Raw genomic sequence first — 15,079 nt, 5'->3', positions numbered from 1 at the left:
GGTTGTTGTGAGGTATGGATATGGAAAATGGTTGGCCAAGCCTGGCATAGTACAGGAACTCAACCACTCTTGGTTCCTTTCTTATCTTTCTTCTCCCCCTCCCCCACCTTCCCCCCCTCCCTGCCAACTTTCTAAGTAAAAAGCAGGTATGTGTTGAAAATAACATTTTCTGAAAGTTGTAGAAATTGTTTTACTTGGTATTTATTTAGATGGCCTGTTTCCCTCTCTGCTGGGTTACATTCACGGGTGGTAAATTTTAGGGATGGCCTAAACTTAAGAGACTAAAAAGGGAAAAAAAAAAAAAAACAAACCCAGTTTTCTCAGAGCTCAAATTATCTATCCACTGCAGTTTTGATCTCATTTTGTTCTTGTATCAGAAAAGGGTTTATTTTGTTTCCTATAGTAAAGCATAATGATGGCCTAGTTGCTCCTTGCTTTTAAATGGAAGCAGTGTCTATGCAGGATAGTTTCACATTGATTGGATAGGACATGCTGTCCTTTGAAGCAAGTGTTAGGCAGTAGTGCTGCAGTGCTCACGCATACTGTTGAATTAATCACTGCAGAGTTCTTGGCTCTGACCTGTAAAGGTAAAATAAAACTGTCTCTGAGAGATACTGGGAACTGTAGGAAAAATGATGACTACAAAACATTGAAAAGGGAGTGAGAATGGCTTTGTCAGAATTGTTTTAATGATTGCCTTCAGGCCTTAAATGTTTGGGTCTTAGTTGTGTTTCCTCTTTCAACGCAAAAGAAACAAATAAAACATAAGAGATGGTTTGTCTTAATGGTATAAGCTGAGGCCTAGATTCTTAATTTAAATTTTAGTTGTGTTGCTTGAGCTCTTTTTTTTTTTCCCTCATGCCTGATGTCCGAAGTTACTTACAATGATCACAGTTCTTTTTGTGTGTTTGTGGAATTAATTCTTTTTTTTTTCTTTCAGTTTCATTGAGATATGATTAATATATAGCTCCGTTTTGGAGAAGGAAATGGCAACCCACTCCAGTATTCTTGCCTTGAGGATCTGTGGACAGAGGAGCCTGGTGGGCTGCTGTCCATAGGGTTGCACAGAGTCAGACACGACTGAAACGACTTAGCATGCATGCATGCATTGAAGAAGGAAATGGAAACCCACTCCAGTATTCTTGCCTGGAGAATCCCAGGGACAGAGGAGCCTTGTGGGCTGCCGTCTATGGGGTCTCACAGAGTCGGACACGACTGAAGTGACTTAGCAGCAGCAGCATAGTGCTGTTTAAGGAGTACAGTATAATGATTTAACTTACATGCATAGTTAAATGATTATCACAGTAAGTTTAGTGAACACCTGTAATCTCATATAGATATAAAATTAAAGAAATAGAAAATTTTTTTCCTTGTGATGAGAACTCTTAGGATTTACTCTAGCAACTTTCCAATATATAACATACAGCAATGTTAATTATATTATTACATTGTAAATTACACCCTAAATACTTAATCTTACAATTAGGAGTTTATACCTTTTGACTGCCTTCATAATTCTTTTGTGAGATTGAAAAACTATCTTTAAGATGCTGTTGCTAATACAAATTGAAACATAGCATACTGACTTAATGAGGATAGCACCTTGCAGTGGGGTAGAGAGGAATGCTGTCAGATTTTGGAGCCCAGTAATTTCTGGTTTGAATTTCAGCTCTGCCACTTTGTTCTGTAACTTTGGGCAAGTTGCTTTACTGTTTTAGATAATACTTTTCTTAAGTGTAAAAAGAATGTTGTAATCTTTACAAGATTACCATGAGTTTTAAATGAGCATTATTACATGCAGAATGCTTAGCACACAGTAGGCAGACACTGAATGAGTATTAACTATGTTAGTGTATCTCCCAATCTACTGTCCAGAATTTGGCAAAATGATTGGTATCATTGAAAGTAATTTAAAAAACGGGATGGAGCCTCTTGAAGTTCTTTTTGGGAAAAGATACTTTGTAAAGCTAATACAATTGCTATTTGTCATGTTCTTTAGGTTCTTCAAGTTGATAACAAGAAAGATGCTGAGAAAGAAATATCTACTTCTATCTTCTCATCTAGTGCCCAGGTATCCTGCCCACTCTGTGACCAACGCTTCCCACCCACAAAGATTGAGCGACATGCCATGTATTGCAATGGGCTGATGGGGCAAGATACAGGTAAAGCCACTCTTTTCTTTGACTACATGGTAATTTTGTAATCCTATACAGTACAGTGCAACAGACAACTCTTCTTCAGTATTTAAGTTGTTGATTTTTTCTATTTAGCTAAGTCTCTAGTGCTTTTGACATTCTTTACTACGTTGGCTGGCATGCTATTTTGTTGCACATACCTCAGGACAAGGGGATGGAAAAAAATCTTTCATCTTTTAATGTTTCAAACTTACTCTTTGTTTTAGGCTGTCCATTTTACATTAGGCAGGCCAAAGATCAAGGTGATCTCATGGACCTTGAATTTCACGTGGTATACAAATACTGAAACTCCTATGAAACTTGAGGAAATAAGTTCTAGAGTTGCCTGTTTTTCATTCAAAATAAGTCTCTTGTCGGGGGTGTGTGTGTGTGTGTGTGTGTGTGTGTGTAAATTTTACCTAAAGACAGTTACAGCTGAAAAATATCCCTAGATTCTATTCCTCTCCTATATATCTCTGATGCATCACCCTGGAGCTTTTGGTTATCTCTCAAAGAGTACACCAGAGGCCTTGGTTTGGGTACAGCATGAGATATTGGCCAAGAGAATCTGTTTGTTCATCACAGCCCTTGAAATAACCACCCCTGATCTTGCCTTTCTAAACTCTAAATATGATAGAATCTGCACAGCTCTCTGTGGTCTAAGTATAATAGAATCTGCATACCTCTCTGTGGTCTAACATGTTGAATGTTACCATCCATTAGAAGATTAGAAATGTTGCAACAGTTTTCTCAGTTCTACTTGGTTCCCATCACTTGGAGATGTTTAATCTGAAATTGTATAATTGTGAGGTATGGGAAAGAAAGACACATGTTATTTAACTTTTCTGATGTTATACACTTCTCATTAATTAAATAAGGAAGTACCTAAACTTATAATTTAAATAAATTTGTTGATTTTTCTAATTATAAAGTAGTACCTGTTCATTTTTAGTACAAATAATAATAATAGTGTACATTTATTGAGTACTTGAAATGAGTCAAGCACTATTTACATAAATGGGACCATGCCATATATAATTCTGTAGTTTGCTTTTTTTTTATTTAACAGTAAATTTAGATCTTTCTGTGTACAGATATATTTTTTACATAGTTGAGATCTGACTGTATGTAAAATTCTATTTTGTTTTTTCTGCTTACAGCATTAAAGTTTTCCCATGTCACTAAAAGTTAGGTGTAAAAATATTTTTAATATTATATTAAAATATTTAATATAATATTCTGTAATGCAAAGTGCCTTAATTTACTTGTCGTATATTTAGAAAGCTTCATGTTGCCATGTTATACTTACATGACACTGAACTTTTTATGTCAAAAATTGTTGCTATATTTTGGGGTTATTTTTTAAGGATATATTTTTAGTTTGATTGGTAATGAGAAAAAGATGGGCTCCACAGTCCAGTCAGTCTGAGACTGAGTCCTACCTCTGTCACTTACTACTCTGTGACCCTGTGCTAGTTTCTATTCATGCATCTGTCAACCAATAGAAATGACCTTACTTGGTTTTTATGAGGTTAAATGAGGTATTTTAAGTAAAGTGTTCAGTACAGTGCCTAACACATAGTAAGTGCTTAAGAACTTTGAGCTGCTATTATTGTTCCCAGTAGTGGAATTACTAGGTCAGATATTTTGTCATGATTTTTAAGGATTTTTATGAATAACACTGTAGTCTTTTAAATACTCTGAAAGTTGAAGACCTAAATCTGGTCAACTCCTTTAATTGAAGAGCACTGTAGGATTAGGATTTTAGATGCAGTTTTACTTTGATATAACTCTTTAGTTTGATTTTTAGTAGAGAGTTTTAGTGACTGAAAGAGTTCTAAGGCTGGACCTTTGGTGACCAGAGAAGGGAGAGACTGTTTTGTCTATCTCACTGAACATGCTTACCCAACTGGTATTAGTTACTGAGTCAACACCCCACTCAGCACTGAGGTTCAGAAATAAACGAGTTTGAGAAACTGAATCTCCGTTGAGCTCTACGAATAGATGAATTTCTTCCAGTCATAATTAAAAGGTAAAAAGTAGTATTGAGTAGACTTTAGTGACATCTCCTAGACAGAACACTGATAGTTTGTGCTTAAACAGGAAGCTTTGGTATTCATCTTTGTCAGATATCTTTCAGCTTTATGATACTTGCTTTTAATCTTTTTCTTCCTTATGGGGTGTGGTGGGGCAACTCATAACACCAGATACTTGATTCAGGCTTGTTTATGAGTTTTCTCAAACCTAATGCAGATGTATACCACCAGAATCAGGTTATTCTCATTGAACTTGTTGAGAAGCTGACACCATCAGGTAGGCAAAGTAGACTGAGACTTGGATTGTTATCCGTTCAGGAAGTCTTTCAAGTTCTCAAATCCACTGGGCCAGTGATCCTGTGTATTGCTGCTCAGTTGGATTTACACTCTGGGTCTTGAGGATTTTTTCAAACATTATAGATTTAAGTGTATTTTCCAATATATTTGGAAGCTCTTATACTCTTGACACTGTATGTCTTGTAGCTCTAATCCAAATGTCTCAGACCTCCATCCAAAGATGTCTGCAGTATCTCAAATGACAGTCATACTTTTTTTGAGGAAATTCATTTTAAAAATTAGTTCAGGGACTTCCTTGGTGATCCAGTGGTTAAAAGACTGTGGTTCCACAGCAGGGGGCACAGGCTCAATCCTGGGTCAGGGATCCTGCATGTCACATTGCACAGGCTCCCTGCCTCCCCAAAGGAAAAATCCAAAAGTATGATGAAGACATGTTAGAATACCGCAAACTTCTTTTCAACACCAGCTTGTTTACCTAGAACCAGAAATTTATTTTTATTATACTACCTATTGCCTACCTACTATAATTCATCCAAATACTTAATAGAAACACCTTTTTTTAAAATGATGCTCGACCTTGTGTGGGTTACTAAAGAAGTTTAAGACAAGGTTTCTGTCAGTAAGGAGCTTATAGTGTCATTGGGGTGGAGAAGGCAGTGGCACCCCACTCCATTTCTTGCCTGGAAAATCCCATGGACGGAGGAGCCTGGTGGGCTGCAGTCCGTGGGGTCGCTAAGAGTCGGACACGACTGAGTGACTTCCCTTTCACTTTTCACTTTCATGCATTGGAGAAGGAAATGGCAACCCACTCCAGTATTCTTGCCTGGACAATCCCAGGGACGGGGGAGCCTGGTAGGCTGCCATCTATGGGGTTGCACAGAGTCAGACATGACTGAATCAACTTAGCAGCAGCAGTGTCATTGGGGAGATAAGCATTAACCTAAGAAATTAATTATAAGATGGCACAAAGTGAATATGTGTACCCTGACAGTAAGTGCACCAGGAAAAAGGAGAGCTGCAATGAACAAGGATGATATTGCCAGAGAATAGTGGGCTTAGCCTCAGCTGGATAGGTTTGGACAAACCCATAGGAGAGCAGGGGGCCCTTTATCCTCCTATGGGTTAGATAAGGTAGGAAGCAAGGGAAACGGCCACTAAATAGCAGCTTCCTCTTAATCTTCCGAGTAATGTTAGCTTACCTAAATTACCCTTTCTGGTGACATTATTTAGGCCTTACAGGAAAATTTGGATCAAGGAGTCCTCACAAAAAATGTCGCTCTCGCTGCTTATTCCTCTGCTTTCCTGGGGACTGAGCTTGCCAGCTCTAAGGTGGGGTACGGGAAGTACATTAGATGAATTATGTGAAACATGTACTAGTGTGACTGGCATATAGTAGGTCTTAAGTGAATTTGCTGTCATTTGGTTTCTCTGCCAGCTTGCCTGTCCTGTCTTCCTTGCCATGTACTGTAGTGTTTGTTCTGGTTCCTCTCAGCCTTATGACTGAAGAGAGAGGGCTGTCCTCAGCCTAATATTTTAATCTTTGGTGAACGGAAGCCTCTCCTACAATGGAGGGGAAAGAGTTTTACACATTACCTCAGGATGAGAGACCATTAGCCAAATGCCTAAGGGTATGGAATAAGAGAGGACTTTTTTTCCAGAGCTAAGGATCCAGCTTTCCTCTTCTTCCTGTTTTTCCCTGAATCTGATCCTAGACATGCTTGGTTTGGCTGTGTAAAAGAAATAGTAATTAGAGTCATTTACATGAAGTGTCTACCATTTATGCCTGTTACCGTGCAGCACAATAACAATTATGCATATCATTAAATATGTGTCTGATTAACTTTGCTGTAAGTTTTATTTGATTATAATACTACACTCTGGTTGAGTTGGCTCAGTCTGCTCAGTTTGTTGCTCAATGACATGGCTGTCTATTCACAACTGTGGAAAAATTAGAGAGTGTTCTTTAAAGGCATTGTTTGAAGAGAGACGATTTGTTAAATCAGTCTAAACTGTGACAGAAGCAGGTTGCCTTTACATTTGCTTTCTGGAGAATGTCTTTGAGATAATTTTTTCCTTTTTGTAATTTTATTTATTTTATTTTTGGCTGTGCTGGGTCTTTGTTGCTGTGCAAGCTTTTCTCTAGCTACAGAGTGCGGGGGCTACTCTCTAGTTATGGTGTGCAGGCTTTTCATTGCAGTGGCTTTTCTTGTTGCAGAGCATGAGCTTTAGGGTATGCAGGGTTCAGTAGTTGTGGTACATGGGCTCAGTAGTTGTGGCTCCAAGGCTCTAGAGCACAGGCTCAGTAGTTGTGGCATATGGACTTAGTTGCACCCCACCATGTAGAATCTTCCTGAATCAGGGATTGAACCTGTGTCTCCTGCATTGGCAGGCAGATTTTTTTTTTTTTTTTTTTTTTTTTACCACTGAGCCATCATTGGCTTGTTTTATTAAACATGTAGAAAAAAAAGGTATTCATTTACTCATCCAATAAATACTTATTAAATGCCTACTATTAATACATGGCAGGTATAGTCAACAGAATATACAAAGTCCATGTTGTCAGAGATGTATTCTAGTAGTAGACTACTTCAGTGAACAAACATATAATACGTCTGAGAGAAAGAAAGTGAAAGTGTTAGTCATTCAGTTGTGTCTGACTCTGTGACCCCCTGGAGAGTAGCTGTCCAGGCTCCTCTATCCATGGAATTCTCCAGGCAAGAATACTGGAGTGGGTTGCTATTACCTTCTCCAGGGGATCTTCCCAACCCAGAGATTGAACTCAGGTCTCCTGCATTGCAGGCAGATTCTTTAATGTTTGAGCTACCCAAGAAGCCCCCTATAATATGTCATGTTGATAAGTATTTTAGAGAAAGAAATCAAAAGAAGAGAGGAATAGAGAGTACTGAGGACAGGAGGTGGCAGTTTAAAATAGGTGGTGTAGAAGTTTATGTTGGGAAGGTGACATTTGAACAGAGGCCCGAGTGAGGGAATGAGGTAGGAGAATTTTAAGTGGAGAGGAGAGAGTGGGAACAGTACAGGCAGTGGGAACAGTAAGTTCAGAGACCCTGAGGTGTGAACAGCCTTGGTGTGTATGGGGAATGACAGAGAAGCCAGTGTGGCTGGAGTAGAGTGAAGGAGAGATTAACAAAACCAGAGAGATAACTGGGGAGGGGACAAGTGAACAGATCACGTAGAACTCGTAGGTCATTAGTGAGGAACTTGAACTTTTAAATAAGGAAACATTGGAGGGATTTGAGCAAAAAAAAAAAATGAATTAATATTTGAACAAAGGTTCACTCTGGATGCTGTATGAATAGATTGTTGATTGACAAGGGTAGAAGCTATGAGAACAGCCAGTGTTTTATTTTTGGTAATATGATATAGTGAGAGAAACATGGGCTTGGAACTAGGTAGATCTGAACTTAAATTGCAGCTGTAATACTGGTCAGCTGGGTAATATTTGTCAAATTACCTTACTCTTTGAGGATCAGGTTCCTTATTTGTAAAATTAGTCTAGCATCATTAGTATTGTCATGAGAATCAGAAATACTTATAAAGTACCCAGCACTGTGTCTGGATTGTTTTAGATATTCAATAAATGGTAGCTGCTATTATTGTTCAATATTTCAGCTAGAGCTAAAAGAAGGATGAAAGACAGGGAAATGCATTAGGGCCAAAGTGCTAAGAATAAGTTAGTGAGAAATAGATCTTAGTGGAGTTAGGAAAGCTGAAGGCATTAACTATACTCTTTGGGCCTAGATACAGAGATGTGAATACTGCTAGGAGTGAATTTTCTCTTCATGGATATTTCACGGAAACATAATGGTGGGTAAGTGCATGGGTTGTTGTTCAGTTGCTCCGTCATGTCTGATTCTTTGTGATCCCATGGACTGCAGCACGCCAGGCTTCTCTGTCCTTCACCGTCTGCCAGAACTTGCTCAAACTCATGTCCATTGAGTTGGTGATGCCATCCAGCCATCTTGTCCTGGGTCATCCCCTTCTCCTGCCTTCAGTCTTTCCCAGCATCAGGGTCTTTTCTAATGAATCAGCTCTTTGCATCAGGTGGCCAAAGTATTGGATCTTCAGCTTCAGCATCAGTCCTTCCAATCGAATATTCAGGATTGATTTCCTACTGGTTTGATCTCCTTGCAGTCCAGAGGACTCTCAAGAATCTTCTCCAACACCACAGTTCAAAAGCAATTCTTCAGTGCTCAGCTTTCTTTATAGTCCAACTCTCACATCCATACATGAGTACTAGAAAAACCATAGCTTTGACTATACGGGTGGAGGTAAGAATCCTTAATGGAGATTTGCCTGAGAACTATCAGAGAAATACTGAGACCTAGAATAGGTTTCGGAGAAGGCAGTGGCACCCCACTCCAGTACTCTTGCCTGGAAAATCCCATGGACAGAGGAGCCTGGTAGGCTGCAGTCCATGGGGTCGCTACGAGTCGGACACGACTGAGCGACTTCACTTTCACTTTCACTTTCATGCATTGGAGGAGATGGCAGCCCACTCCAGTGTTCTTGCCTGGAGAATCCCAGGGGCGGGAGAGCCTGGTGGGCTGCTGTCTCTGGGGTCGCACAGAGTCGGACACGACTGAAGCGACTTAGCAGCAGCAGCAGCAGAATAGGTTTGATGTGGGTGACTCAGCAAAAATCAGAAGACCTGAACGTCTCTAGGTAAAACATTTCTTAAATTGAACAGAGTTGACTTTTTCAGTTTTATATATGTGTATTTGCCTACCTGAATGTAATTTGTACTCCCATTCAGTCTTCTCACTTGTATTAATGTGGCTTTTGTAGTATCTAGGAGGATTAAGTATATCACTAGTTGACTATAGTTAGTTGACAACTAACTATAGAGGTGTTAATAATACATGTCAGTAGTTAGGTGTATTGTTAGGAAGTAGCTTAAGTTTAGTAGAAATAGCATGAATTATGGAAACACACTGACCTGTGGGGAGATATATATATCCAAAGTGAGATTATAGTACTGTTGGGTAGATAAGACATACACATGAATAACTGTAATGCAAGATCAAAACTACTAAGGGGCATAAAGATAAATTCTGTGGTGTTTCAGAAGAAATGTGATTAGAGATTTAGAAGAAAGGCATTAATGTAAAACAGCAGGCAAAAATCAAATCATATAAATAGGAAAACATGAAAGGTGTACAAAAGAGCACACAATTCAGTGTGGTTGTAATATGGACATAATGAAAATAAATAGTAAGCAGTTGGAGAATGACAAATGTAACTTGAATTATATGAGTTAATATAAGACAAGAGTTTTTTTTCAACCTGTAAAAAATTATTAATGTGTTTACTCCAGTGTAGTATATAGGACTCTTTTGGGTGCAAGTGTTGGAAATACAATTCAAGTGAAAAGTGAAAGTGTTGGTCACTCGGTTATGTCTGACTCTTTGCAACCCCATGAACGGTAGCCTGCTAGGCTCTCCTCTGTCCATGGAATTCTCCAGGCAAGAATACTTGAGTCGGTAGCCATTCCCTTCTTTCAGAGGATCTTCCCAACGCAGGAATCAAACCCAAGTCTCCTTCATTGCAGACAAATTCATTAGCATATGAGCCACCAGGGAAGCCCTGGTAATCTTAAGCAAAAAAGAGAATTTAGTTTGCATAATAATTGGGAAACCTGGGATAGGCTTCAGGCTGAGCCAGATCTGGGAGCTGAGATGATGTTTCTCTGTCTTTTGACTCTACTTTTCTCTATTCAACAGATAGACTTTGTTGTTGTTAAGGGACAGGCAAAGTGTCTGCCAGTAGCCATAGAGTTTTAGCCTTTAATGGGAAAAAAGGAGTTCTTTCTCCTGAGGCCATAAATCAATCTAAGAAAGACTCTGATGGTCTTTATTTAAGTAACCACCCCTGGTTTAGTTACTATTATCAAGTGAATGGTTATGTATCATTTATTAATATGTCAGAACAAGTAACGGAAAACCCTGTTAGTATCTATCAGAAAATTTTGTCAATTCTGATAACAGAAAACACCATATTAATTAATGTAATTAAGTGAGTTTAACATGTAAGTTTTCTTTTTCTTACATAACAAGATATCTGGAGTGAGGTAGTGGCCCAGTGACATAATGAGGACCAAAGCTTTTCTGTTTCAGCTCTACAGTCCTTGACTTGTAGGTTCTTGACTTACGGTTTCAAGATGGCTGTTCTATCTCTAGACCTTAAATCTATGTTCCAGGTAAGAAGAAAGGATAAAGGAGCATGACTGTAGGTTGTAATTACTGCGGTCTATTAACTCATTCCTATAATAATCTCATGTAATTGAGTTTATTCCAAATTGTGGAAAAATTAGGTCAGTTATAAATTTAGTGTTTGTTCATGTCCTTTATCTGTGTTTTTGTGTCTTTGAAGTTAGTCATTGATTAATTTGCTGTTAATGAAGTTTTGTGTTAGGTGCTGGGAGTGTTCACAGGTGATAAGGTGATAAGTGCTCACAGAGCTGATTGAACCTTAAATTTGTATTCAGGAAATTCACAGTCCAGTGAGGCAGACAGGCTTGGACATGACTAAATATGATACAAATTAGTTGAAATGCTAAAATAGAGGCACTAATATCAGGTGTGTGTTTTTAACCACCCCCCCTTTATTGAAAATGTGCATCTAAAATAGCAATAAGCCTTGTTAGGTGTAAATTGTCTGAGTTTCTGATTTTTTTCTTTAAACCACACTACAAAAAGTAAAATTACTGGATTATATGTATAAAGTTTTAAGACTGTTTTCAGAAGATTCTACTAGTTTAAATTCTCATTGGCAGCAAATAACAATTTTCCTTTCACCACACCATTACAAATACTGAGAAATGTTACGTTTTCTTTTTTTATTTCTTAAAGCATGGTATATTCATTAGATAATCAGTGATATTTCATTATATTTTATATTTCTTTGATTAGTACTGTTGAATTTGTTTCTTTTTTTAAAAAGCCAACTTGTATTCTTTGAAAAATTGTTATCTGAACTTTCCCAAGTATCTATTGGGTTCTTAATATTTTTCTTATCAATTTATGTAAGTTCTTTAGAATGGTATTTGTCTTTTGCTTCAAAGGTGCTTTCCAGGTTTTTACCACCCACCCATCAGTTCTTACCAAGTTTACAAATTTGTGCAGCCTGGCACAGTACCCCCTTCTTGTGTTTAAACAGTCAGAGCTTTTATTTCTTTTTTTTTTTATATAAATTTATTTAAATTGGAGGTTAATTACTTTACAATATTGTATTGGTTTTGCCATACATCAACATGAATCTGCCACAGGTATACATGTGTTCCCCATCCTGAATCCCCGTCCCACCTCCCTCCCTGTACCATCCCAGCAGAGGCAGGGCTGATCCTGTAGAAAGATCCCTAATCTTTGGCACTGGTATGGAGAAAAGAGTATTGGAATCCATGCAATTAGGGAGAGGGCTTCAAGGAGAAATTGTAAAAAATGCATTGCTGCTGATAGTGGGAGAAGGAACCTGAGAGGTAGGAAGAGATGGTGGTCTAGTACAGAGGTCAGTACGAGCTGGAAGTAATACATCTAAAGTAGATTTGTCTTTGATAGACTTGACTCCAGACTGTTAAGTGTTTCTGTAGAGGCCATCATCTTATTTGAACACCTACTGACATAGAAATACATCGTAACTTTTAGCCACTAGATGAACCCTTAGACCAAGTACCTCCATTCCAGACTTGTGATGTTCCATTGCTTGTAACTCTCTCTTATGCAACTCTCTCCTCTTGTATGAATAATGTAACAAAACTGTGTGGTCCTGTCGCATTCCTCCATGCTTGTCATCTGAATTGTCTTCTGATAATTTTTGTTCCCCCTTTCTGTAGAACATTTCCTTGTATGATGTGGCATGTGAAATGGCAGTGTCACTGCAATCCATGTCTGCTTTAGTCTTCAGTGTCTTCACTCTTCCCATTTTGTTCCTCTAAACCTTGACTTTGTCTTTGTTTTAGTTATCCCTACTCATTGTGACTTGCTGCTAAAGAGCCAGACATCAGGATTTCTTTTAGCATGTTTTTTTCTTCTAGATGTGCTTATTCCTTCCTTGAAAAAATAAAATAGCTCTTATTAACACCTGAATAATACCCAAAGCACTATGTGTTGAAGGAATATTAACAGCTAAAAACTACTTGAGAGAAGTTCTCTCACTTCATGATTTAGTCACACATTTTAATTCAGGCATCTAGAGCATTTTAAGAAAGAAGAAAGTTCAAGAAATTAATATTAGGTGAGTTATCTCCATTATAATTTTCATAGAACCACAGTCAGGACTATAATTATCTTCAGTTCAGTTCAGTTCAGTCTCTCAGTTGTGTCCGACTCTTTGCGACCCCATGAACTGCAGCATGCCAGGCCTCCCTGTCCATCACCAACTCCCGGAGTTCACTCAGACTCGTGTCCATTGAGTCGGTGATGCCATCAAGCCATCTCATCCTCTGTCGTCCCCTTCTCCTCCTGCCCCTAATTCCTCCCAGCATCAGAGTCTTTTCCAATGAGTCAGCTCTTCGCATGAGGTGGCCAAAGTATTGGAGTTTCAGCTTTAGCATCAGTCCTTCCAATGAACACCCAGGACTAATCTCCTTTAGAATGGACTGGTTGGATCTCCTTGCAGTCCAAGGGACTCTTAGAGGTTAACTATTTTTGTTATTTCCATTTTATCCATGAGGAATCTGGTATTAGAGAGGTTTAGTTCTTGTCCAGCATCAGATAGTTAAGCAACAGAGTCAGAGTCCAAACCCAAGTCTGCCTGACTCCGGAGCTAGCATTTTCCTTCACTGCACTGCTATTTTCTCTCTGCCTTTCTGTGTGTAGAGATGGAGACACACAGTCGGGGAAAGTATCGAGGAGAGCATATAAGCCTCAGTTTTAGGAAGGCAGAGTGCAATCCTTCACCCTTGAATGCAAGCATGAAATCTGATCTCATCAGAATTGACCTTGTCAGCTTTTCAGTTACCTAGAAGAAACTGCTTGATGGATTCAGACTATTTTCTGGTGAACAGAGTTGATATGACATAGGTCATCTCTGAAAACATGTGTGCAAAGTCAAAGGAACAGATGAACTATCAGAATTACTTCTGGTGGTGGCTGTGGAGATTGACCATTCACAGACTTGTTACTAAGGAATTTTCTAATGGCCTAATATAAAGGGAGCACTTGATAGCAAGATAGATTTGTTTTCCCATTAAGTAAAAGGGTTTAATTTGTCAAGTCTTTATAAATCATACCCAGTACAGCTACCATTTATGAGCATCTGCTATATACCAGAAACTGCCCTTTTCGTATATTCTGTTTTAATTCTCACAACAATCTTTTGTAGTAGGAAATGAAGGCTTGATGGGAAAATAATTTCCCCAAGGTCACATCCATGATAAGTGTCAAGAACTCAGATATGCAACCAGCTTTAATTCAAAAGCTTGTACTCCAGAGAATCATCCAGAAATATTCAGATTTTTAAAAAAATTTAAGATTACTGAATACAGTATGATAGTCAACATTTTGTTTTAAGAATTTATAGTAAAACTGTGGTTTTATAGAATAACAAAGTAATAATAACAATTTTGAGACTAAAGTCTTCTTGCTACTAGGAGTGGGTAGAGACAGACGATGGAATCAGGAAGAAGCACAGTTAGCTAATCAGTGTTGATAACAGTGTATTTCTTAAGTTGGGTGATTAATTTGCATATATATTCTTTTGTACATACTATGAAAACATTTTAAAGAGCTTGTATGTTTTTATTATGCTCCATTGTCATCCATTTCACTTTTGTAGGAACCTTGATAAAGCTAGCCACTAGTAAAATTCAGAGAAATTTATTTCGTAGGGAGGTTTTTCTCCATATGAAGCTCATTGAGTATTATCTTAATTTAGGCTCTGGATTAGATTTATAATCTAATTATAATTAATTATAATTTATATAAGTATATATAAATATATAATTTATAATTAAATTATAATTTAGCCACTGGGTTAGGTTGTCATTAATAGTTTTTAACCACCTCTTTGGGTTTTTTCCAGGTTCTTTTATTGGTGCCACATGTCTTTCAAACCAGTTTCTTAAAAAGACAATGGCCAGTTTAACTTTGATTATTGTCTTGCAAAAGGACTTTGTGTGTGCATGTTTATATTAATTACAAGAACATTTCAGACATAAAAATGGAAGGAATATTAGTGCCTTGAAACCCCCATGCGCTGCCCAGTCATCAACTCATGGTCACTGTTTCATCTGACAGACTTTTCTTAAAGAGACACGTAGAAAATATTTTAGATTTCACACGCCTTATGGGCTCTGTCACAGCTTCTCAGCTCTGCCGTTATAGTATGAAAGCAACCATAGACAATATGTAAGTGAATGGGCTTCCCAGGTAGCAGTAGTGGTAAAGAACCAACCTGCCAGAGCAGGAGACATAAAGATGTGGGTTTGATCCCTGGGTTGGGAAAATCCCCTGGAGGGGGGCATGGCAACCCACTCCAGTATTCTTGCCTGGAAAAATCCCTTGGACAAAGGAGCCTGATGGGATATTGTCCATAGGGTCACACAGAGTTGGACAT

At 38.3% G+C, this 15,079-nt stretch overlaps 1 protein-coding gene across 22 annotated transcripts in view; it reads left to right on the top strand.

Moving 5' to 3' along the window:
- The window catches only part of UIMC1 (ubiquitin interaction motif containing 1), a 138,586-nt gene that overhangs the window by 94,410 nt on the left and 29,097 nt on the right, over positions 1-15,079 (top strand). For all 22 annotated transcript variants that reach the window (XM_086410866.1, XM_086410847.1, XM_086410857.1 and 19 more), the window contains one exon: positions 2,000-2,162. In XM_086410866.1, coding sequence (XP_086266992.1) covers positions 2,000-2,162 — 163 coding nt within the window. The remainder of the gene's footprint in view (positions 1-1,999; positions 2,163-15,079) is intronic.

This window comes from Bos grunniens, chromosome 7, assembly GCF_055505025.1.
Source record: "Bos grunniens cultivar Pamir isolate PY7600 chromosome 7, Bosgru_T2T1.0, whole genome shotgun sequence".
Taxonomy (NCBI): domain Eukaryota; kingdom Metazoa; phylum Chordata; class Mammalia; order Artiodactyla; family Bovidae; genus Bos; species Bos grunniens.
This window is presented reverse-complemented; position numbering and strand designations above follow the sequence as displayed.